We start from the raw sequence: 25689 nt of genomic DNA on the forward strand, positions 1-25689 counted from the left end.
ATGAAAGACCTATGTAATACAAATTTATGTTATAACCAGGGATGGGCAATGGTTATGTGGGCGGGTAACCGCGGTTATTTTACCCATAACCGTTTATATTCATATCCGCATAACCGTTTACCCGTTGGGTAATTACATAAATGGTTATACCCATTACCATAACCGTTTATAAACAGTTATCCATACTCATAACCGTGTACCTATTTATCCATAACCATTTACCCATTTAACCATAACCATAACCATTTACCCGTTTACCTATTTTTTCGCCCGTTTATCCTTTTTTTACCCATTTACCTTTTTTTTTCGCCCGTCTACATTATTTTTTTTAACAATTTGAAAATTACAAAAGAAAAATTTATCATAATTTTTATTTTCTGACAATTAAACACTGTTATAAGTACATTTTAGCATACATTTCCCTATTTTAATCATTTAAGTCCTCATATAATTCCAATAATTGAAATAATAGTTTACGAACGATATTTTTCTGTATAGCAACCAATCAGTTTTTTTTATTCTGTATAGCAACCAATAAATTATGGAAGTTCAGGAACCTGAGAAAATTGAGCCTAAAGGAAGAGCAAAAGTAGAGCTTTTTTATTTCTGAATTCCCGAATGATTTTTAAAGCATCAGACCCTTTGGCAACAGCTCATAAATCTGTGTTTCTAATAACAAAAAACAACCATACGAAACCAACCAAATTTCATCTAATTCATCACATGAGTTAACCCTCTATTATTTCATATAATTTCATCTAATTGAAATCTGTGTTTCGAACACGGTCAATCACAAACAAGCAGTACACAATTTTTGACTTTGTCAATCACTTTGTACAGAGCATTGGGGTCCAAAGCCATGATCACATGGTCTAGGCCATTGTTCCTCTTCCAGTACTCCTGCGATTCCAGCCACTCAATCAAGGCCACCTGATTCTCCTCGTCGCTGTACAACGGTTTCTCCGACCCGGAAGCCGGTCGCGCCGGGTTAACAATCAGGCTCAATGACGAGAAGAACGGCACGTAGAACAAGTCTGCCTCTTCCGGATCCAATACCCTCTCAACAGGCGAACCGACCCGTTCCGATTCGGGTTTGAGCAGGTCCTGGAACAGGTACCACTCACCCATGTGCTGGTGACCCGGGTACTTGAGCTTCGAAACGTCGTCGTCGGGCCGGCCACCGCGAGCCAGCGAATGATGCTCGATGACTCCGTAAGTGAACCGCTTAGGGAGATCGTAGAGGTACACTTTAATGGGCTTTCCGGGTAAATTAAGCTGATTTTCCAGGGTAGCAAACACGTCGGAGGAGATCGAATTGGACGCCGCGGAGGAGAAGGAGGGGAATGCGTTCTCGACCTTGGAAGTGGCGGTGGGAAGGTGTTGAGGAAGGCGTATAGGACGACGACACCGACGATGGTGGCGAAGGATTGCTTGAGGAGAGAGAGGCGCAGAGAGAGAGCGACGGAGAGAGAGGCGCAGAGAGAGAGAGCGACGGAGAGAGAGAGTGACGAAGTCGAGAGGCGGAGAGAGAGAGAGTGACGGAGTTGTAACTTATTCTACGAGGGTTTTTAATTTTTTTTTTTAATTTTACATATATTAAATTAAATGGGTAAATGGATATCCGTTATAACCATGAATATTACCTATAACAGATGGATACCCGTTATAACCGCGGATAATATCCATAACCGCCCATTTAAATTTCATGGATAAACGGTTATACCCATAACCGTTTATTTGTCTAAATGATTACCCATAACCATAACCGTCAACTTTAAATGAGCGGGTAACCGCGGTTACCCATGTCCATGGGTATTTTGCCCATCCCTAGTTATAACAACCAACAACAACCAAACCTTACACTACAGATTATATAATGTTATAAAAATTAATAGCCAACTTAAGCTGGCACATCGTATATGTATGTTATATATTTTATAATACATGATTTAGCTCAAATCTCACTCCCCTAATATCGTTGCATGAAAGCGACCCATTTTTGCAGTTTTGTTCAATGTACATAGTTAGTTCACCGAGGAAATAGGATTGATTAATTTGTTTCGTGGAGTACTTGTCAACTGATCCCATATTATTCCCACAGGCTCGAATTCGAAGTCCCAAAAGCCATCTTGCTGTAATTCTTGGTCGCTGGTGGATCCATTGACAAATCTATTAAGCTTTTCAGTTATTCTTGCAGCCCCAAAATCCAACACAGACTTGTGCATCTACATGAAATGAAAGCCAGATTAATAATCCAAATAAATATCCAAAAGTACTGATTCATGTCAAATATATTTTCTTGAGAAACAAACAGAGAAAAAATTTCAGTTACTTTTACATACCTCTGCACGTACTACATGAAATGTAGTGTCTCCTAGAGTTGAAAAGCTAGCATGCACAACGTCCGCCTGTTCTTCGTCAAGTATTCGAATAATTTCGTAGAAGATGAACTGATGATTGTCTAAGCCACTAGTCAGTACTACCTCTACTGTGGAGCCTGTCTCATGGATTTGGATTTGGGGTGCTTTTGTGCTCCTTCCGCTCTCAATACTTAAGTTGTTTGGTTTCATGCTCTCAACATTTACGAATGACGTAGCATGTGATCTTTTTCTAGTGCCCACCAAGCTCTCCTTCTTCTCCTTTGATTTCTGCAGCTTCGACTCTCTGCTTTTTATGTAGTTGATGGCCTCATCTATTTGTTCGGGCAGACTTAGTGGCTCCTGCATCACCACAGTATTCAACATTAGCTATGAATCAACCTAATCAGTGGCTCGGATTCTCAGTCCCACAAATGTAGTGTCTGACAAGAGAGTATTTTAGTTTCGTAACTGCGTAAACATGTGATCATGAGAGAGAGAGAGAGAGAGAGAGAGAGAGAGAGATAGAGAGATACCTTAGGATTTTGGTTAGGGAGGAGAGAGAAGAGGTTTGAGTAAAGAAGTTTCATATGATTTCTCCTATTCTTCTCTACAACCCTCCTTTCAACTTTGGTTGAAGAAGATTGACTTGCTTGGTTATTATTCATTTGATCTTTCTCTGGCAAGTTGGCCACAACTTCCAGTTAGCTACTCTCTCTTAAAACTGGAAGGTAATAGGGTGGTTGATCATGGTATGTATTTATATATTATATATTTGCTCCATTTATAGTATGAAAAGTGCAACAAGGAATATGAACAAGTCTCTCCTCTGTGGACTCTAGTGATGTTGCAAAAGGAAATGAGAGGGCAGGGTCTGCGAGCAAGGTTAATTATCCAAGTTTGCGTCAGCCCAACTGAATGGCGGAAAGGCAGCCGTCAAGTTTGAATTTGTTATGCAAAGTTGTCACGTGGATTTATTAGCATCTTCTTGGAAAGAGACAACCCCCCCCCCGGGTGGGGTTAACCCCAAACGCCCCCGTAAGGGTTTTTGTTTCATTTTTTGGGCGGTAACTCAGCTTAAACACGATCAGGATTTTAATACTCACAAATTTATTGAACTCCTAACTAATTTTCAATTCAAAACATTTTCAAAATAAATAAAAAATTAGAATAAGTTTGTACCCATTAGCTTTTTAAAAAATGTTTTCAATTTTTTAATCGTATATGCACCCCCATTCATGTAATTTTTTTTTCCAATTTTTAATCTTAAAATGTATCCGTTCTTAAATATACCAATTTGTTATATGTAAAATGTACCATTTTTTTATTTATATAAAATCTATTCAATTTTTTTCGAACCATTTTTAAACTTATATGGGTACATTCTTTTCTTTTGATTTGAGAATGTATCTGTAACATCCCACATCGTCCAGATGAGTGGATCCTCCTTATATGTATATTCCCATATCTACCTAGCACGAGGCCTTTTGGGGACTCACTGGCTTCGGATTCCATCGGAACTCCAAAGTTAAGTGAGTTTGCACGAGAGCGATCTAATGATGGGTGACCCACTGAGAAGTTCTCGTGTGAGTTCCCAAAAACAAAACCGTGAGGGCGTGGTTGGGGCCCAAAGTGGACAATAGTCTGCTACGGCAGAGTCAAGCCCGAGATGTGGTGAAGGTCCAGGGCGGGATGTGACAATATCCATGTCAAGTTTAATTGAAGAAATTTACTAATGTTATTAAGCTTAATATCTATTACTTTTTTTTGTGTGGTTTTGAAGAATGTACCCAGCTTTTAAAAAAATGTTTTCAATTTTTTAATCGTATATGCACCCCATTCATGTAATTTTTTTTTCCAATTTTTAATCTTAAAATGTATCTGTTCTTAAATATACCAATTTGTTATATATAAAATGTACCTTTTTTTTTTATATAAAATCTATTCAATTTTTTTCAAACCATTTTTAAACTTATATGGGTACGTTCTTTTCTTTTGATTGGAGAATGTATCCATGTCAAGTTTAATCGAAGAAATTTACTAATGTTATTAAGCCTAATATCTATATATTATTTTTTTTTTGTGGTTTTGAAGAATGTACCCATATTGTTTTGTTAATTTTGATGAATGTACCCATGTTTATATATACATACACACAATAGTATAGTTTATATTCTAATATTTTTAATCCCACAAATTATGGCTTTTTTTTTTAAAATCTCATTAATATAAACAACTATAAATTCAAATTTTAATTTAAAATATCACATTAATTTCAGGGACTTCGATCAAAAATTAAAAACCAACAAAGCTTCAATAAAAAAAATATTGATAGTTAAGAATCGCATCCAAAATCTTTCTTAAATTTAAAAAAAAAAAAAATACGTTACACGAAAAAGAGTGGAGGCATGCAGTTTCCCAAGAACAGTGAAAATTCTTTTCTGTGAACGTGCATGCACTACATATTGTATTCTCCACGTTTTCTGTTGTTGTGTAGCTAAAGTTGTCCAGACAAGGATAAAAAGGTGTCTTAAAATTTCTGTATACAATTCCTTCGCGTCACGTAAGCAATTGAGCATTTTAAGATTAAACATGCGAAAGATTACCATCGTCGAATATCTCTTGTTGCCATTATCATTTATCATCAATAATTCGTCACTCACGGAATGCAAGTGGTTAGATTAATCAGAAAAATTCGATCCACATGGTTCAGTTGATATAGAGGCAAACCCACCCCCACCCCCCCCCCCCCCCCCCAAAAAAAAATCATGATGATAATATTATCGTAAATGGTTACTTTTCAATGATAAAGTGGAGTGGAAAGCTAAAGCTTTGGATCAGGTGATTTAAGTCTTTAAAAAAAAATAGTTTTAATTTTTTATTCTTGTGAGGTGGGTCAGTGTATAAATTATTAAGAACTAATGATAATAGATACTATTTAAATAGTACAACATTCATTTAGTGTGTTATAGAGACGCGAGATTTAGTGTGTTGTTATTTTGTGATGAACTTAATCAATAATCCGTTTGACTAATGGTAATGAAAAGAGCAATGGAGTGGGCACTGTGCAGATTTCGGCGGGAGAAGCAAGACTTAGACTTAGACTTTGAAGTCTTTCCATTAACAACCACGACTAAATGTAAGTCAAGAACAATCCATGAATACTGTGGGTTGTTAGGATATGAACCGTGCAGAACAACGGTGTCTGTTGAGAAATTTTTAGTGTGCCCGAAATATAGCTTAGTAAACCAATTGTTATAATACAATTAGTTGAAATCTTAAAATTTTTACCCAATTGTATTATGACATTTAGTTAACAGAGTCGTATTTCTAGCACACTGAAAAATTTCTCCTATTAGTTGGTATTCAAACCCTCATTCGTATGGACACTCTTTTATCACTTTTATTTTTACATAAACGCCATTTGTGAGAAAGCAAACTTCTTTTGTTTTTTTTTTTTTTTGATGCAAAGAAATTCATTAAAGCACGAAACTTCTAATACAACCGTTTCCAATACAATCAAAATTAAAGCCATGAAGAGCAACATCAGGTAAACAAAAATCCCAATAATGAGGAATCGAGAGGGAGAGACCAAGGTGAGCTAAAGCATCCGTAACAAAGTTTGCCTCCTAGAAAATGTGCTTCTAGTCAACATGACTAAAAGACCAAGCCATGATACAAATATGATTGATGATAGAGCTGACTCTCCAAGGAATCCCCCAATGACCCTGCACAGCTTCAACGATGAGCTTAGAGTCCTCCTCCACCATCACTTTAGTGAAACCCTTGCGCCTAGCACACTAGAGCCCTTCTAGCAAACTCATCGCTTCTGCTACCGAAATAGTAGTGCCATCAAGATTAAGAGCCACCGCCTCAATCACCTATGAATTACTATTACGGAGCACAAAGGCAGAAGTAGCACGGTTGTTCGAAACTGAACCATCAAAATTGAGATTAATCACATCATGCTGCTCAGGAGGATGCCATTTAATAAAGGAAGAGATAGGTAAGGCCTCAGTGGGGTCACACTTCCCATTAGCCTTTAGAAAAGCCAAACTAACACTATCGGCGATAGAAACACAACACGCCGGGGCCGGGGGCACACTTTTGAACACTAAATTATTTCTTTCCATCCAGATTTGCCAGTAGTTCAGAATTACTTAACTAAGATCAGAAAGGCCGTCTTTGTTATTAGAACTTAAGGATTCCAATCAATCAAAAAAAATTATCATTAGTACTAATGTTACCAATATTAAAAATACCAAAAGTTGAGCTCCAGACTTTAGTAGCAAAAACACAATTACAAAAGAGATGACATTGATCTTCTTTAGCTGTATTACATAGCGGACATAACTTATCAATATTTTTAACAAAACGACTTAAACGTTTTCTGGTTTGCAATCTTTCCTGAATCATAAGCCAAGCAAACATTTTAATCTTAGGAGGAATAGTTATCTTCCACATTTTCTTTAACAATGTAAGGTGATTACTAGAGTGATTGTTCCGATTTTATAGCCAGGTAGCAGACTTAATAGAAAATTTCCCATTATTGGTTAAACCCAAATTAACTTGTCCTTCGACTCTTGTAGAGGGAGGGGGATTCGACAAAATTTTCTAATGATGTCACCATCAACTAAATGAGCATTCTTTAATGCTATCCCAACTATTATGAACTATAAAGTTGCTTACTCTAAAATTCCAATCAATATTATTTCTATCATTCACTGGAATTAAATGAAAAATGGGGTAAGGAAAACCCCATTGATTGGTCCAAAAGAGTATGTCTTCACCATTATCCACAATCCATCTTATTCCTGCATGGATGATGTTTCTATTAGAAAGAATGCCTTTCCAAGCAAGTGAGTAGTTTTGTTTAATCTTCGATTTAAAAAATCAGACTTACGTAAGTATTTACTTTTGACTATTTCAGCCCACCAATTTTTTTTGGTTAAAGCTTTCCAACCTAATTTTGCTAAACAAGCATTGTTAAAATGATCAATCCGTTTGATTCCTAAACCACCTTGATTATTTGGAGAACAAACCTTCTTCCAAGCCATTGGTCTGAGTTTAGAATTCTCCCCCAAAATAAATCTTTGCATTCTTTATCAATTTTAGTTGTTACCCTATTGGGACTTAAAAAAAGACATTACATGATTCGGCATCCCGGTGAGACTAGAATTAATAAGAGTTAGTCTCTCGGCCTTGGAAAGGGTTTGCCCTCTCCAACCAGCAAGTTTTTGCTTCACCCATTTAATTAATTCTATCTTTTTATCCAGATCCTTCCAAAAAACTATATTATGGATCCCTAAGTACTTCCTAATAGTGGTTTTATATTGAATGCTCAAGATATTCACAATATTGTTCCTATCCTGGTTGATAATGTTATTCGAAAATTTACCTATTGACCTGCAGCCGATGCAAACATCTTAGAGCTCGTTTGGATGTGCTTTTAAAATGACTGAAAGCACTTTTGGTGAAATTGTTTTTGGAACCAATCCTTAGTAAAAATACAAGTAAATTCTGAAAAAGCACTTAAAGTGCTTCTTGGAAGAAGCACATAACTGATGCTTCTTGCAGAAAGCACTTTAAGTGCTTTTGGAACCAAAAAACATTTTCTCTAAAAGCGCTTTCAATCATTTTGGGTTTGAAGGACATTTCTAGTCCCTTAAGGGGTAGCTCGGGCAAAAAGAAGACAATCATCTGCAAAAACTAGGTTAGAAATTCTAAATCCCCCATGGGATTGTTGGAAATGTGCCCTAAAACCAATCATATGATGATACTTTATGGACATTTCACATGTTAAACTAATGTAGTTTAAATATAAAGGGCAAAGATTATTGTTTGAGCCGTCTCATATAAATGTTATACGCTTAAACAATAAGTCCAAGGAATATGTGATTGGGAGAATGCGATCTAAAGATGTTAGATTCATGAGACCATTCTCTTTCGTATACATATCCTAAACGTTCCTGATCATAGGATTGCCAATTGGGCATTGACAGTCCGTTAAGATCAGTATGTGCTATGTCTTCTCTTAGTGAGAGTGATTGGTCTCGAGTCATTGGTGCGATTGACACCAAGACAAGTACGTAGGTGCTCAATAAGGAATGAGTTCACTGAACACGATCAACGAAGAGTTCTCATACTCATGTCACATGAGAACTCATGGTTGGGATAATGCAAAGTAGTCCTTTGACCTGAGGCATCATAGTGGTCTTGTGGTTAGGTCCTTGATCTTTGATTATGTCAAAGTCACTCCATTCGCGGGTGTCCACGGCATAGTTGGGGTTAAGCCACATAGCCATGGAGGCAAGTGAATGCGCAACAAGGGATCTCTAACCTTCAAACCGTTTGAGGGAGAATACTCTATGATATGATTAAGAATCTCTGGCCAGAGTATGAATGAGATTTAGGAAGTTGTTCCAAATCACATTCAAAGTAATCATATAAGTAAATGAATCACACTGGATAGTAGACATAAATAAAATATCAAACCAAACAATGTGATCAAGAGTATTGTATTAGAGAAAGACCGTATTGCATTGTAATCCTAAACTGAATAGGTTCTCCACCTCTTCTGATTAGCTTGGGTAACCATGACATACTGCTAGGTGTCACTCATGGTTTGTGGAAGCCCTAAACGTGTATAAACACTAAAGGGAGAATTGAAAGTAAGTTTCAATTCACAATCGATTTGAAAGAGTTCTAATCGCCCACTGCCTCGCTAAAAGGAACCTAATGGATCGTACACCGTGTAAGGTAGAGATTGAAGAAACAAAGGAGATGAGTAAGAATAATTAAATGGTTTAATTATTTATGGCAATGATTAATTAATATGTTAATTAATCAAACGAATAAAGTTCGTTAAAAGACCACGGGTTAGTTTTGGGCCTCAAGGCCCAATGGGCTTCGAACGTCAAGCCCATTGACTTAAGTTGTATGACAACTTAATTCACAAAGGCCCAATAAGCCCAATAAAACCCTATGGCCAGCCATTTAGAGGAAGGGTAGTGAACTTGCTTTAATTACAAGTTTGCCACTCCAATGAATAAAAGTATAAATATGACTTTATAGCCAAAATTCATTTAGGGTTTTTTGGGGAAATTGGAGAGAACACAAAGCTCTCCTTTCTCTCTAAAGAGGCCGGCCACCCTTGGAGGGATTAGCTAGTAATCTTTCTCCTCCAAGGTCACTCATCTCTTCTTCACATCTTACCTTGGTGTGGAGACTTAGAGGTTCTCTATTTTGAGAACTTGGAGAAACATATTCTTCCATCCAAATCCATGGATCTAAGAAGCAAGGAATGAAGGCCCTCTCCTTGGGTGATTAGCCTTTGCTTAGGGAAGTTATAGATTGTTAGAATATGTTGGTTGTTAGAATTTGTTGTTAGAATACTAGCTTATGCATTAAGCAATGTAATCATATAAATACATATAGCAAAGGTGTAAGGAATGTAACTTGACACTCAAGAAATACAAGAAAGCTTTTCTCGCTCTCTCTCTCTCTCTCTTCTTCTCTGTATCTGCAAGTCTGCTTTTTTTAATCGTCTCCATTGAAGCTACTTCAATCTTTACACCATATGGCTATATATGGCCCTCCAATTGGGCTGAATCAAACTTCCTGACAATTAGGAATAGTCAACTCCTTGAATTGATGAGTGCATGGATGCATGATGATGCTCGTAAGAACCATGCTAGTCAGCAATTTGTATTTATTATTCTTTCTTTTTTTTTTAAAGAGCAATTGGTATTTTTCTTTTTTACGAGCAATTTGTATTTTTTTTTCGTTTTTTGGTCTCCAGCAATTTGTATCGTTATTTTTTTTCGACACGAGCAATTTGTATACTATTCTTGACTTTGACATCTACCAGTTGAAATACGGCAAGGGTACGGTAGTACTAAATTGACTTTGTAGTGCTTGCCCAAATTCAAATGCTAAAATAATTGAAAGAAAAAAAGAAGAAGAAAATTAATTGAAATGTGAAACCGCTCAAAGCATTGGATGTGGGCATGTTGGATTTAGACTATTGGTCATACATTTGAGCTCATATCAGAAGTCCACGGATCACCATTACCAGAAATGCGCATAATTGTTTGCGTCAAAACAAATTCAGTGGCTCGTTGAGTAGTTTGCTTCCGAAGGCTTATAGGCTTCACTCTTTGGCCTTCAAAGAGACTTGATGAATTTTTAATTTGTTGTTTGTAAGGCGTGTCACCATTTGTCTTCTGCTAATAGAATAAACTTAGAACAATCAATAAAGCTCTTGTCGGATTGGTTTCAAAGCTATCGGATTGGGTTCAAGATTCTTGTAAAGTGTTCAACAAAAGAGAAACTTTATTTAATGGCTGGTAAATCGATACTACGCAAAGAACTGATAGAAAAGCAAATTCTAATTAATCTTTTCAAGTTCTAAAGTCTTGGTTTCAACTTTCAAGTAGTCTTTTGGTAAGGCAAAAGGAATAAACAAGTAAAGGTAGAGAGCCTTTGGTTTGAAAGCTTGTAATTTGTTTTATTGAATGATTTGAGTGTCGTTTGCAATGATATATCATTTACTTGTACTTATAGACATTTCACATCTTCCTTCAATGCTTCATATGTCTTAATTTGAAGTTGAACGAATATTACTTTTCAAAAAGTAATGCACTAATAAGAAAGTAATCCAAAGTATCCGGACGGTGAATCTTGATTAGATAACCATGACAATAATTTTGCTTAAATCTATGTGATCACCTTCCCTCGAAAAACACCGAATTGCTATCATTCGAGAAATTACCCGGTACATCTGACATGTGACAAATCTGTTTTCTATTAATTCTCTTACTTTTTTTATTTTGTTTTGTTCGAGATGAAGTCTATTAACAAAACATTTCAACGGTTGGAAAAAGAAAAGAAAAAAGTTTTTACTCCATTAATTTTTTAATCTGTTCATCTTCTTCTTTGGTAGATTTGTAGATTCACCCCTTTCATCTTCTTACTTTGTAGATTCACAGATTCACCCAACTCCTAAACATACTAAAACCTTTTTCTTTATTGGGTTCAAGCCCTTGTTGGTGTTGCACATGGCGGACAGAACGACCGAGGACTTGACAGAGAGCAGGCGAGCAAAATGGAGACGATGCGGTGCCGTCGATTTTAGGTTGGGGAGGAGGGTGGGAATTTTATGGACGACAAGATCTCGCCTTTGATTTGGCGATGGAGACTCTGAAGATGGCGATGTTGGGGGATTTTGAGAGTGCAAAACCGACGAGATTGGAAATTAACTGTGAAGAAGGTTGTGGAGTTATTAAGTTCAAATCAGACTGTGAAGAAGGTTGCAGAAAAAGAAAATGAGTTTCAAAATTTTTAGAATGAGTTTTGATAAAAATAATAAAGAATGAACTACTTTTCAACATAAAAACAAATTAAAACAATAAAAAAGCGAATTTGAGTGAAAAAAAAATAAAAAGCCATATTACATATGCCTATTGGTTCGGTACTCCCCCTGTCATGTATGAAGTGGGCTTCCCGGAAGTGAGAAAAATTTCTCCTATCATTCAATGCTCCTAGCAATCGAGGAGAAAAACTAGGACTTGACATCTTTAACATGTTAAAAGTAATATCGGCTATGTACTGTTCATTTAAAGTAAACCAAAGGCTCAAACTCCATTTCTTTTGTGAATGATTATTAGGCCAAAACGAGGCCCTATAATATTTAGTGTAAAAAAGGATTAGTTTCTTTCGTATATTGTCACGATTTTCAAATTCTAAATTTGTCCCATTCAAATGTAATAGAGAATTTCGCCACTTAGTACTACGGTCTAATGGTATTCCTCTTCATTTGTAAGTGAGAAGTCTTAGGTTCATTTCTTGTCAAAGGCGAATTTGAATCAAATTATTGTTAGCCTATTGTGAGGCTAAGTTCACTCATTCCCTTTAGTGTAGATAATATTTGCTTGTTAAAAAAAAAAAAAAACATGTAATAGAGAATTTCAAATGATATGCGTTAGAGAGATAAATGTGAGAAAAAGTAATAGTTAGTTACTATATTACCGATAGTTATTGGACTGAGATTCTCTCGGTATCCTTGCCTCGGAATATGTCGGGATCAATCAAATCCCTCGCCGTTCATGCGGCCATAAATCTCTTTCAATAATTTTTTTCTTTTTCGCACAACTGATTCATCTCTTCCCCTCCTTTTTTCAGTTCATCACCTTCTTCAACCTTTTATCTCTCTCAACGCATACAAATTCATTTTAGCCCTGTCAAAATTTCAAACTCATGGGAGCTCATACATATTCTGGAAAAAAATTCAGACCCTTTTTATGTGTTTTTGGGTCTGTTCCAACCCCCTTTGTTAAATTATGTATTCTTAGCTGTTAGTGTTTGTTCCTTGTAGTCATTGTCATTTGAGATTTAGAGACTATTTGGGTTAAAACTGAACTTTAGGCCCAAGGAAGGAGTCGGCCCAAAAGGGGGCCTAGAGGAATAGAAGATCAAAACCCAGCCGAAACTTGGGAAGGCAGGAAAGGGCCTTTTCTGACTTGATACAAATCACAAAGGCCACTTGCCTACCTACCCAAGGACCAAGTGGTGTAGACTGATCAGACTGCACAGCCCATAAAGTACTTTATGGTGGCATTACATGTAATAAAGCTGATGAGTCATCACCCTCAGACCGCATTCGGGCAAAGCTGTTGCTACAGGAAGCCGAGTCAAGTCGTCTATAAAAGGAAGAAGAGAAGACATGAGCAAGGACACTCAAACAAACAAACAACTGCAAGCCAAAACTCTGCTCAAAGCCAGATTTGCCTTCTAAACGAAGCTGTAGTCAGCCAAGCCTTCATCCCATTCGGGACCAACCTTTATCCCCCGCGGGATACTCTTTTCTCCTAAACTTTGTAATAGCTCTGCTACCCTGCTCTAACTTGTTGTAGTATCGATTCACCCTTTTGTATTCTCCTTCCCCTCTCCACTTCTAAGCTTCCAGACCTGTGACAGAACCACAAAGATAGGGACCTGCAAGACGATCAGCCTTAATTGATAAGGTTTAATCTTGCCTGACCTGCTTTGTTCTGTCTTTGTCTTCTCTTTCTTTAAAGTCTAGCAATATGTTGTATATTTTTAGTATATGCAAGTCTGTTCCTAGCAAAATCACTATGACAAAGCTTTCTCAATACTTGGATCCGATTTAAATATATCTTCGATGCTTAAATGTTAACCTTGATTGTGAGCCTCAAGGCCTACACCTAAGGCCCCATAAAGGCACCTCTCAAAGTTAACGCCGTCCTTCTCTTTCAGCCTTGCCCGAAGAGCCTTGCCCAAAGAGTCTTGCCCGACAAGACTTGCCCGACAACGCCCAGAAACGAAGCAGAAGCCCGACAGCAGCCCTCAACAGGCGCCAACCTCCAGGGTAGCTGTGTGCTCATCGGCCAGGAAACATCCCCAGCGGAAATTCCTGCCACGAACAGAGACGAAGGAAGGAACAGGGAAGGAAAAATTGCAGAGAACCAGTGTTGACGAACGGCATAGAGAGGAGGTTGTGCAAAGTAGTGATGAACAAGAAAAATGAGAGAAGGAGATGCATCAGGTTTTGCGAAGAAAAAAGAAATTGAAAGAGATTTCTAACCGCACGATCCAGTGTGAAGTACGAGTATTGATTGATTAGATGTCAATGAGCCAAAGAGGTAGTATATTAACATGTAACAACATCAATAAGATCACTATTAAATCATAAATTTAATAAAATCAATCTTCGTAAAGTCTGCCGTATCTCTCTAAAAGGATTTCAAAGCAAAAGCACTGTAGCCATAGATTACAAATACAAGTGTAAACCTTGAGCAACTCCTATAAGAATCGAAAATTCCGGACCAACTCAACGAAACCATCTCTAGAGTGTGTATGATTCTCCCAAAACAGATTAACCAAGCATAGTCACTCTTAAAATGTGTATGGTCACCCAATACGGATTGACCAGTCATGACTATAGGCATACATCAACGTGTTGACTAAGGGCATGGTAGTTGTTCACTTTTTATCGTATGCACATCATTAAAGTCCGTGATAAAATTATTGTGATAAATGAGCTCATGTCTTATTGTGAGAAGATCTTAAATTCTTCACGAGCATCTTATAAGTAAGGTAGTACATACTTGACTTTGATAGTGTTTTTATATACTCATATTCAAAAGGAATAAGTGTTTATTACTTATGAGCATATAACAAGTGTTCTTACTTCTTATAGTGCATGCAAAAAGGGTCATATTATTATTAGGGTAAATAGCCAAAATGGTCCTTGAGATTTGCATAACTCATCACTTTGGTCCCTAACATTTCAAATCAATCAAAGTGGTCCCTGAGATTGTCCACCATCCATCATTTTGGTCATTCCGTTAAAAACTCCATTAAGTGTCCCAGAGCTCTTGGCCGGAAGTTTGGGCAAATTTCAAAGCTTCGTAACTCAATCGTTTCTTAACCAAATTCGACCCATAATATATCAAAATGAAGATAGGAAAGTGTAGAATAAGATTATACCTATTTAGAAGCCCAATGGTTGCCAGAGATGGCCGGAAAATAGCCTCAAAGTTGACTGGTTCGAGAGAAAACTGGAAAACTCGTCAGAAACTGGGTAAACTTTAAACGTTCATAACTTTTTCAATACTCAACGAAATCAAGTGATTCAAAAACTAAAATCATATTTCTCGATGAGACGAAGATAAAGGTATATTTTTAGATGGCTAACTCGCCATGTTTTGGCCGAAAAACAGCTCGAAAGTGGCTGTCCATGGCCACTTTCGAGCCGTTTTCTGGCCAAACCACGGCGAGTTAGCCATCTAAAAAGGTATCATTCTCTTCTTCTCGTCGAGAAGTATGATTTTTATTTTTGAATAACTTGATTTCGTTGATTATTGAAGAAGTTATGAACGTTTAATGTTTACCTAGTTTCAGGCGAGTTTTCCAGTTTTTTCTTGGACCAGTCAACTTTGAGGCTATTTTCCAGCCATCTCCAACAACTATTGGGCTTCCAAATAGATATAATCTTACAATTTCCTATCTTCATTTTGATATATTATGGGTCGAATTTGGTTAATAAATAATTGAGTTACGAAGCTTTAAAAATTGCCCAAACTTCCAGCCAAGAGCTCCAAGACACTTAACGGAGTTTTTAACGGAATGACCAAAATGATGGATGGTAGACAATCTCAGGGACCACTTTGATTGATTTGAAATGTTAGGGACCAAAGTGATGAGTTATGCAAATCTCAGGGACCATTTTGACTATTTAGCCTTATTATTATATAGGGAAATGTTATTGTAACTCAAAAAATCTCATTCTACACTCATCACAAGTGTATTTTTCTTTCTAAATATAAAAAGTTTGGAGTGTAGAATGAGAATTTTAGAGTGCCAATAACAATTTCCATTATATATATATATACACGGTAGTATATACTTGACTTTGATATTGTAAATAAGTATAATGTTTATTACTTATGAGCATATATATAACAAGTGTTCTTGGTGCATGCCAAAAGGGTCATATTATGTTATTGATTAGACGGCTCGTATATAACATATCCATTCATACAAACAAATAATTAGGTAAGTGAACACTGGCAATTTTTGACACGACCTGATAACCTGACGCGACATAACACGAAATTAACAGGTGTTCGGGTCGACACGATAACGAAACGGATCATTATCGGGTAACACGATAAGCACTTGTTAAGATAACGGGTTGGTTCAGGTATACACGTGGGTAACACGATACACGATAAGCAGAATATTAATTTAATAATTTTATAACCCTAAAAAAATACAGCTACACTTCTTGCCCTATATGAATACAATGAATGAATTCAATCTTCAATTTAAAATATTTACACTAGGGGATACCACAAAATCTTATGTTATACTTGATGAAAGTATGAATAAACTCTTAAGTGTTAGTGAATCTATTGTTTTGATGGGATACACATTCTAAGAAACTAGTTTCAACGATCCAAACGTCAAACATGTTTGTATATACTTCGAGATCACATACGCCAAAAATCGCAAAAAACAAACATTCAGAGATCAAGTAACGAGACAAAACATTTCGACGGTTATAAACGAAAAATCACGATTTAACGGTTATTTTAACTCCAATTTTAATAATTTTTTACAGCTATACTCCTTGACCCTATATGAATACAACGAATGAATTCAATCTTCAATTTAAAATATTTACACTAGTGGATACCACAAAATCTTATGTTATACTTAATGAAAATATGAATAAACTCTTAGTGTTAGTGAATTTATTGTTTTGATGAGATACGCATTTTGCGAAACTAGTTTCAACCATCCAACCGTCAAACTTGTTTGTATATGCTTCGAGATCGCATAGGCCAAAAATTGCAAAAAACAAACATTCAGAGACCAAGTAATGGGACAAAACTTTTCAACGGTTATAAACGAAAAATCACGATTTAACGGTTATTTTAACTCCGATTTTGATGATTTTTTACAGCTACACTCCTTGACCCTATATAAATACAATGAATGAATTCGATCTTCAATTTAAAATATTTACACTAGTGGATACCACAAAATCTTATGTTATACTTGATGAAAGTATGAATAAAATCTTTAAGTGTTAGTGAATCTATTGTTTTGATAGGATATGCATTCTACGAAACTAGTTTCAACGATCCAACCGTCAAACATGTTTGTATATACTTTGAGATTGCATACGCCAAAAATTGCAAAAAACAAATATTCAGAGATCAAGTAACGAGACAAAACTTTTCGACAGTTATAAATGAAAAATCACGATTTAACGGTTATTTTAACTCTGATTTTGATGATTTTTTACATCTACACTCCTTGACCCTATATGAATACAATGAATGAATTCAATCTTCAATTTAAAATATTTACACTAGTGGATACCACAAAATCTTATGTTATACTTGATGAAAGTATGAATAAACTCTTAAGTGTTAGTGAATCTATTGTTTTGATGGGATACGCATTCTACGAAACTAGTTTTAACGATCCAACCGTCAAACATGTTTGTCTATACTTCAAGATCGCATACGCCAAAAATTGCAAAAAACAAACATTCAGAGATCAAGTAACAAGACAAAACCTTTCGACGGTTATAAACGAGAAATCACAATTTAACGGTTATTTTAACTCCGATTTTGATAATTTTTTACAGCTACACTCCTTGACCCTATATGAATATAATGAATGAATTCAATCTTCAATTTAAAATATTTACACTAGTGGATACCACAAAATCTTATGTTATACTTAATGAAAATATTAATAAACTCTTAAGTGTTAGTGAATATATTATTTTGATGAGATACGTATTTTGCGAAACTAGTTTCAACGATCCAACCGTCAAACATGTTTGTATATGCTTCGAAATCGCATATGCCAAAAATTGCAAAAAACAAACATTCACAAATCAAGTAATGGGACAAAACTTTTTGACAGTTATAAACGAAAAATCACGATTTAACGGTTATTTTAACTCCGATTTTGATGATTTTTTACAGCTACACTCCTTGACTCTATATAAATACAATGAATGAATTTGATCTTCAATTTAAAATATTTACACTAGTGGATACCACAAAATCTTATGTTATACTTGATGAAAGTATGAATAAAATCTTTTAAGTGTTAGTGAATCTATTGTTTTGATGGGATACGCATTCTACGAAACTAATTTCAACGATCCAACCATCAAACATGTTTGTATATACTTTGAGATTGTATATGCCAAAAATTGAAAAAAAACAAACATTCAGAGATCAAGTAACGAGACAAAACTTTTTTACGGTTATAAACGAAAAATCATGATTTAACGGTTATTTTAACTCCGATTTTGATGATTTTTTTACAGCTACACTCCTTGACCCTATATGAATACAATGAATGAATTTGATCTTCAATTTAAAATATTTACACTAGTGGATACCACAAAATCTTATGTTATACTTAATGAAAGTAAGAATAAACTCTTAAATGTTAGTGAATCTATTGTTTTGATGAGATACGCATTCTACGAAACTAGTTTCAACGATCTAACCGTTATACTTATTTGTATATGCTTCAAGATTGCATAAGCTAAAAATTGCAAAAAACAAACATTTAAAGATTAAGTAACGGGACAAAACTTTTCGATGGTTATAATCGAAAAATCACGATTTAACGGTTATTTTAACTCCGATTTTTTACGATTTTTTACAACTACACTCCTTGACCCTATATGAATACAATGAATGAATTCGATCTTCAATTTAAAATATTTACACTAGTGGATACCACAAAATCTTATGTTATACTTAATGAAAGTACGAATAAACACTCTAGTGGGTCACTTTCATTAAGCTTTGAGTTCCATTGGCAAGGTTTAAACTTTTGAGAAAGGCTTCACAACCTTGAAAACAAAAACGCTTTCATTTTGCATATCCTTGCACATTTAATATTTGTAATAGATTAGTAATGTATGGATGTATTTTTTATGAGGCTTTTATTTTTTAGTGTAGATGTAGTACTTAAACGACAAATGTATTTTAATGTTTTGAAGTAATATTTATGTGATAATGTGTGGTATGTGCAAATTTAAGAAAAAAAAAATTCTTAACGGGTCATAACGGGTCGGGTCACTTTAGGTAAAGTGACCCGACCTGTTAAGGACCCGTTAAGATAACAGCTGTGACACGACACGACCCGTTAAGATAACATGTGTTACACGAAAACGACACGAACACGACTGACACGACCCGTTTGCCAGGCCTAACACTATCAAAAAACAGAAGAAAAAGGTAAGTGAAGGCCATGCATATGGTATAATTGACCATTGAGTTGTTGACCCCAGTTTAGAGCCCACTAATGGACCTGGTCTTAATAGCGTACGCGCGTTGAAGATCATATACGGTATTGGTGGAACCATTTGGATTATTTTTTAAGAAATCTTATAATTATTTTCGTGGAAGGCAACTTATTAAAAACGAAGTGAGATGTTGAAATGTCCAAAGTAGTTCTTAACACAAGTTATGTGCCTTGTAGATGACTTATTTTAGATGGAAAACTTTACAGAATTAGAATGATATGACAAATGAATAATTTCGAAAAGTTGGCATGACAATTCACTTAAAATTTTAGTTCATATGAAAATTTGAAAAGGTGTATAAATTCATATGACATTTCAGAAGAAAAAAATTCCTGTATTTGAAGTTAAAGCTGCATATGCCACATACCAACGGATTCACATTTCGGATAACTCAACTCTACAACCAATTATAAGAGGTGTCAAATCGCAAACAATTTTAAAATCCTATATAATTACATGACTGACAAGTAGACCAAATAATCCGAGAGAAATTCTGTCGCAAATATGGTAGACCTAACACCAATATCCTCACACAAAGCTATCACAAATAGGGAGGCCAAGCAAATTGACCGAGCGCATACCTGCTACATAACCTAAGAAGTAAGGACGATGACCTTTCGGCACCAACAGTAATTAAAGCTTCATGGTTCGCACTTGTAATCTTAAAAACCCTTCCTCCGTGTTGAATAATACAAAGAATTGACGTTCAATATGCTTATTTGCTCCCATCACCGTATTGAATTGACGATCTCTAATTAACAAGAAATTTGACTCAGCCAAAGTACGGCCACTGCGCACGCTGTTCGCTACTTTCTTCTTATTAGTTTAATATTTTGGTTGCAGCAAGAATTGCTATATATACCCACAGCTAGCTTCCATAGATTATCATCTTCATATCCACATCTAATTCTTCTTCAGCCTTCGGTATTATACACAGCTTTCTAATCACCTGTTCAATTACCACTTGAAGTGCACAAGCATCTTTCGTTTCAGATCAAGCAAACATACATGGCAGATTTCGACAGCCAAAGATGGTCTCTACAGGGTATGACTGCCCTCGTCACCGGTGGAACTAAGGGCATCGGGTAACTAAAAATTCGCTATTTCTTCCCTTATTTGTTCTTTATTAATCTGACAATTCAGATCAGTTCATTTCGTTTGTACATTATTCTTAATGTTGCAAATGCAATTTTTTTTTTTCCCAGGTATGCCGTAGTGGAAGAGCTAGCAGGACTTGGAGCAACCGTGCATACCTGTGCCCGTAACGAAGCGCAGATTCTTGAGAGGCTTCAAGAATGGGAAAGTAAGGGATTCAAAGTGACTGGCTCGGTTTGTGACTTAACCTCTAAAGCACAAAGAGAGAACCTCATCAAAACTGTCTCCTCTATTTTTCATGGCAAACTGAACATCCTCGTAAGCTAATTTATATATGACTAATTAGTCTATTTAAACCTTAACTTACAGCTTAATTAATATAATGATGGGTTTTGACATTGCTACATATGGTGCTAAATGTAGGTAAATAGTGCTGCAACTTGCACACTTAGAGGAACTACAGATTACACTTTGGAAGATTTCTCAAGTATGATGGAAACCAATGTTGAATCTCCCTACCACCTTTCTCAACTTGCACACCCTCTCTTGAAAGCCTCTGGAAATGCAAGCATTGTCTTTGTGGCATCTATTGCCGGTGTGGTAGCTCTTCCAAAACTCTCTGCCTATGCAGCAACAAAAAGTGAGTAATTAATTACAAATATAAATAAATAATGTATGTTATTAATATTAACTGTAAGACCTCTAAACATTCCTATTCATTGATATTTTGTAGGTGCGATTATCCAAATTTCAAAGAACTTGGCATGCGAATGGGCAAAGGACGGCATTCGTACTAATTCTGTGGCACCGTGGGCTGTCAATACCGGAGTTAAAGTTGAATCTGTAAATATCCATCCCCTCTCTACCTAAATATGGTTGAGTCCTTTGTATCTTACCAATTTAATTAATATGTTTTAGGCATATCTCATTTAACACTCGAACTTGATTTTGCATTGTCAGGACGACCATTCTGATGATTTCAGACGCCTAATAGGTAGAACCCCCATCCGTCGCCTGGCACAGCCTAATGAAATCTCATCTCTAGTCACTTTCCTCTGCCTTCCTGCTGCTTCTTACATCAATGGACAAGTTATTAGCGTTGACGGTGGATTTACCGTTAGCGGTTTCTAGCGAACTAAACTTGTCAATGTATAGGCTGCGAAATCAGCATCCTATCTATCTGATCACATATCATCTAACAGTTCTTTTATTATTTCCTATGGATAAACATCAGTCCATCCAATTTCTAGATTGTAATTCAACATGTTACATTGTTAATAATAAGCAAATTGTCAATTTATATAGCATTCTTGTATGAAAATAGAAATGAAAGCAAGTTTAATTGGAAATATAATGCCAAAATTTATTCATAAATCCTACTCTTTTTCGGTTTCTTGTCTCTAAATTCCCCTATGGTTTTTTGGTTATGTTTGGGCCTAAAATAACAGATTGAGTAGAGATGGGCTGACCTGAGAACCACGGTTCTCTGCCCAGTATGTATCCTTCAAGCCATTAGGCATTGAGCCCACCAAAAGGTTCGATTAGACCGAGTCCTCATGAAGGAAGGATTGTGAAGAAACCAAGTATGGGTGGCTCGGTTGAGATTGCCAGAGATAAGATTGAGATGTGGACTAAATAAAATTTATCCTAAGGATAAGAATGCCCTCGTAATTGGATAAAGATGAACAAGTCTCATGACGAAATTAGATTCAGAATCCTAGTTAGATTAAAAAGGCTGAGAATGGTTGGAGGTGAAGTTTTGGCCACTAAAGGATAAGGGGAACATTCAAGGAGATGCCTAGCAGGTACAGTCCCATCAGAACTCTACCTCGGTGGGCTTGTTTATGAAGGGGCTTCATCAATGCAACCATAAATAGAGAAGGTTCTACAACGGAAGACGCCCCCTTCAACAAACAACTCAAAACGCTCTATGTGAAACCTTCTTACATTTTCTTAGAAAAATATTAATTATCCTAACCCTCCCATTCACATATCTTCATTTCGGACAAGTGAACAACATTGTGTTGACAACTGGAGACATCTTCAGTTTGGACTAACAGCACTAGAGCTGTAGAGCTAAGCAATTCAGAAGCACCTTCTGTTCTAATTAGCAAACAGCCTGTAACTGGTTGGTTGGTTATCTATACAAGTCTTTGCAGAAGAATAATTCTCTATTCTTTTGTCTCAAGAGGTCATCTTATCAGCTTCAGCGAAGTGAGGTGTTCCCCAGTTAACCCTTATTCGGAATAGCAAAAGCCAAAGCAATTATTGAACTTCCCATTGTTCTAGTAACCTTGTCTTCAGGTTTCAAAATCCAAGGCCGAGAAGTGCTCCTTCCTCGGCTGTAACCGCTTCGGTGCAAAAATCAGCAATGCATTCGACACCACCACCACATCCATTCTTCTCACCCAACCGAGCTCGGTTGCGTGTTGGAATGCACGTAGGTTTCGTCATTTGTAGGGTCAACAGGTTTTTATCATATTTCTTGTTTGTAGAAGATCTCTCTCACTTCTTCTATTAAATGTGAAATTTAGATTTATTTTTCTTGTCAAGAACTCATGAAGTAGTGTATGAGCAAATTATGGCAGTACATCATATTTTCTCTGTATTTTCTAAGTTAGCATTTAGGAGGAAAAAAATATCTAGTTTTTCTTTCCTTGTGACTTTTAGGTTTTCTTGTTCAATTAGGGTTGATTTATTTTCTGTTTTTGAGTTAGCTTTGTACATTGTTTGTCTTAGCTAGAATATGAGAAGTTTCCCAATTTTTTTTTAGCAATTTTGATTACTCATTTTTCTATTTTGAAAACTAAGTTGCAGATATGTACAGTGATGTTGACCAGGGTGAATAAGTCCCCCCCCTCTCCCCTCCCCTCCCGTCTAATGTGCATCCAAGTTCAGATCTTCCTTGCAGCAATTTCGATTAATTTAATGTGAAATACCTCTTGTATTTAGGGAAAAAAAACAAAGTTTATCGAGTACTACATGATGTTTTGGAATTATCTATCATCATTATTCACTTTCTGGATTATTACCTTGACATTTAGCGGTAGTCCAACAACATTCAATGTCCGAATTAAAAGAAAGGAAAAGTAACACTATAAAATTTACTGTTCAACTTTACATAACAATGTTAATTAAGGTTATAATCAATAGCACAAAATGATTATTGCTGTTACTGTAACAAGGTTAGTGTTTATGTTGTGGACATACTAATACACTATCAAGGCTGTTATGCATGAATGTGATCAAATTACAAATCATAATTTAAATTAAAACATACCGATACCTTTTTTTTCTTGGATACAACAGACTAACCATTGTTTTAATCAAATTACATGTGGACGTCATAGAATTACCCATCCATTCTTATTCACTTATCGACTCCATACCTTCACGTTTAACATTCAATGTTTGAATTACAAGAAAGATAAGGTTCCGCTATATAATCATAACAGTTTACAATCCAAGGTTACATAATAATGATAAGGTTATAATTAACAAGGTTGGTGAAACGTTGTGTACAACCTATTACATTTTTAGGGTAGCCTTATTCTCGGGCGTTGTTACAAATGCATTACGAAATCATTGCTCAAAATAAAGGGTACTATAGAGTATAGACTAACTCATTTCAACATACACGTTACTCATAAATATTTTATTGCATTTGATTGTCCATTTCACCATACAATCTTAGGGTTAGTTTAGTATTGATGTGTTTAAAAAAAAAAAAACTGCTTTTGTTGTGTTGTAAGAATAAATAGCTGTAAATTAAAGCAGTTAGTGTTTGGTAAATTTTTTTTATAAAAGTGTTTTTAATAAAAAAAAATAGTGTTTAAGTATTTGGTAAACTTTTATATAAATCTGTTATGACTATGACTGAAAATGATATGATAGTATAACTAATATAATAAAATAATTATTTATAATTTCTCCAGACATTTTTTATTCTTCGTTTCCTCCGTCGTCTTCATGTTCTTTAATTTCATCTTCTCCGTTTTCGTTTGCCCAAAAAAACAGAAAAAATAGCATTGTTCTCAATATCGACATCATACCCACCTTTACCTCCCAAAAAAGTTAACATTTCCAATACCCATTAATTTTTTCACCCAGAATATTAATATTGGATTTTGGGTAGGTTGCATCGGGGGAAGGGGGTTGGGTTTTGGGTATGGTTGCATCGGGTGAAAGGGGATTGGGTGGGATGGGGAGTTCATTATGAGGGAGGAAATTAGGTGAAGAGGGTAGGTCGGGGTTCGAAAAGGGGTTGGACTCTTGAATCTTTCTCTCCTGCCATCTAAGCAAAGGGAATGAAGTTTCAGGTTCGTATTCTTTCTGCCTTTCTCTATCAAAGTTGTGAGAATAGTTCCAGATGATTTGTTGCCTTACAATATTTTAATTATTTACTTCCTCTGTGAGTTTTCGTCTTTAAATTTTAATTGATGGGTGCATAATTTGGTAGATTTAGTTGGTTTCGAATAATTGCTAAAACTGGAGTTGACGACTAGAGCAAGGAAGAGGACGACGCGACCTGAACAAGGAAGATGAAATTTTTTGTCGGTTTGATGTATCTCAGTGTCATGGAAAGACAAAAAAAGGGTAGGATCGGCATTTACAAACTATCATTAAACACACTGTTCATCAGTGTTTTCAAGAAAAAAAAAACCGGTTTTTTAAAGCAGCAAATAGCTGCTTTCAGATTCAGTTTTTTCTGACTTTAACTTTTGAAATAAGCTCTTTTTTGCGCTGTTACCAAGCCTACGTGGCGCGCAGGTCGAGTAATATATGAGCTAACTTCGTCCTTCGGTTATGTGCAGGGTGTGCCAACTCGTCGGCCGAGCTCGGCCGAGAAGTAAAATATGTTGATGTTGCGTTGGGTGTGCGGTTGACTTCTGCGTCTTGCGATTGCGGCCGAGGAAGGAACACGTCTCAGCCTTCGGGTTCTAGAGCCTGAAGACAAGGCTGCTAACTTAGCGAAGTTCAATATCAAATTCGGCTTCCAATGTGCCGAATGTAGTAACTCGTAACACCTTACTTCGCCGAGAAGGCTGATGAGATGACCTCGACCAACAAGGATTCGGAAATCCTTCTCGACCGAGACTTGGATAGGTAACCAGTTGGCCTCGACACAATGCTGTTTATGCCAACTAAAGATGCTGCGAGATCGGTTGATTCTATGGCGACAGTGTTGTTTATGCCAATTGAAGATATCACCGGTTGCCTCCACAGTGCTGTTTCAGTGTTTATGCCAACTGAAGATGTGTCGGCGAAAAAGAAAATAAAAAAAATCTCAAAGTTGTTGAGAGAGTTTGCGCAGAGCAGTTTTGTGTGTTGAATTGGAGGTCCTGATGCGTTTATCATGTTTCT

General features: G+C 36.1%; 3 protein-coding genes across 3 annotated transcripts; 1 reads left to right on the forward strand and 2 right to left on the reverse strand.

The window, feature by feature from the left end:
- Positions 1-786: 786 nt before the first annotated feature.
- LOC126633945 (probable arabinosyltransferase ARAD1) lies at positions 787-1686 on the reverse strand. Its single transcript, XM_050304461.1, has 2 exons — positions 1644-1686; positions 787-1247 (listed from the first exon to the last, which is right to left on the reverse strand). Exons 1-2 carry the CDS (start codon positions 1684-1686, stop codon positions 787-789), a joined length of 504 nt encoding a protein of 167 aa, XP_050160418.1.
- Positions 1687-1857: 171 nt separating this feature from the next.
- LOC126634108 (transcription factor bHLH162-like) lies at positions 1858-3165 on the reverse strand. The gene is made up of 3 exons (XM_050304597.1): positions 2894-3165; positions 2343-2720; positions 1858-2225 (listed from the first exon to the last, which is right to left on the reverse strand). Exons 1-3 carry the CDS (start codon positions 3023-3025, stop codon positions 2025-2027), a joined length of 711 nt encoding a protein of 236 aa, XP_050160554.1. The 5' UTR covers positions 3026-3165; the 3' UTR covers positions 1858-2024.
- Positions 3166-20098: 16933 nt separating this feature from the next.
- LOC126582358 (tropinone reductase homolog At2g29360-like) lies at positions 20099-21632 on the forward strand. Its single transcript, XM_050246500.1, has 5 exons — positions 20099-20315; positions 20436-20643; positions 20749-20965; positions 21059-21168; positions 21286-21632. The coding sequence occupies exons 1-5, from the start codon at positions 20239-20241 to the stop codon at positions 21454-21456; spliced, it is 783 nt and encodes a 260-aa protein (XP_050102457.1). The 5' UTR covers positions 20099-20238; the 3' UTR covers positions 21457-21632.
- Positions 21633-25689: the final 4057 nt, after the last annotated feature.

This window comes from Malus sylvestris, chromosome 9 (assembly GCF_916048215.2).
Source record: "Malus sylvestris chromosome 9, drMalSylv7.2, whole genome shotgun sequence".
Lineage (NCBI taxonomy): Eukaryota > Viridiplantae > Streptophyta > Magnoliopsida > Rosales > Rosaceae > Malus > Malus sylvestris.

What these genes read in the sequence shown, in the direction of transcription:
- LOC126633945 (XM_050304461.1), bottom strand. Translation starts at nt 1,686, where the DNA reads ATGGATATTATCCGCGGTTATAACGGGTATCCATCTGTTATAG. An exon ending in CGGGTATCCATCTGTTATAG is followed by an intron (nt 1,248 to 1,643) that starts GTAATATTCATG and finishes AGCCCATTAAAG; the next exon opens with TGTACCTCTACGATCTCCCT.
- LOC126634108 (XM_050304597.1), bottom strand. Translation starts at nt 3,025, where the DNA reads ATGAATAATAACCAAGCAAGTCAATCTTCTTCAACCAAAGTTGAAAGG. An exon ending in TCCCTAACCAAAATCCTAAG is followed by an intron (nt 2,721 to 2,893) that starts GTATCTCTCTAT and finishes GTGGTGATGCAG; the next exon opens with GAGCCACTAAGTCTGCCCGA. An exon ending in TTCATGTAGTACGTGCAGAG is followed by an intron (nt 2,226 to 2,342) that starts GTATGTAAAAGT and finishes CATTTCATGTAG; the next exon opens with ATGCACAAGTCTGTGTTGGA.
- LOC126582358 (XM_050246500.1), top strand. Translation starts at nt 20,239, where the DNA reads ATGGCAGATTTCGACAGCCAAAGATGGTCTCTACAGGGTATGACTGCC. An exon ending in GGTGGAACTAAGGGCATCGG is followed by an intron (nt 20,316 to 20,435) that starts GTAACTAAAAAT and finishes TTTTTTTCCCAG; the next exon opens with GTATGCCGTAGTGGAAGAGC. An exon ending in CCGGAGTTAAAGTTGAATCT is followed by an intron (nt 21,169 to 21,285) that starts GTAAATATCCAT and finishes TTGCATTGTCAG; the next exon opens with GACGACCATTCTGATGATTT.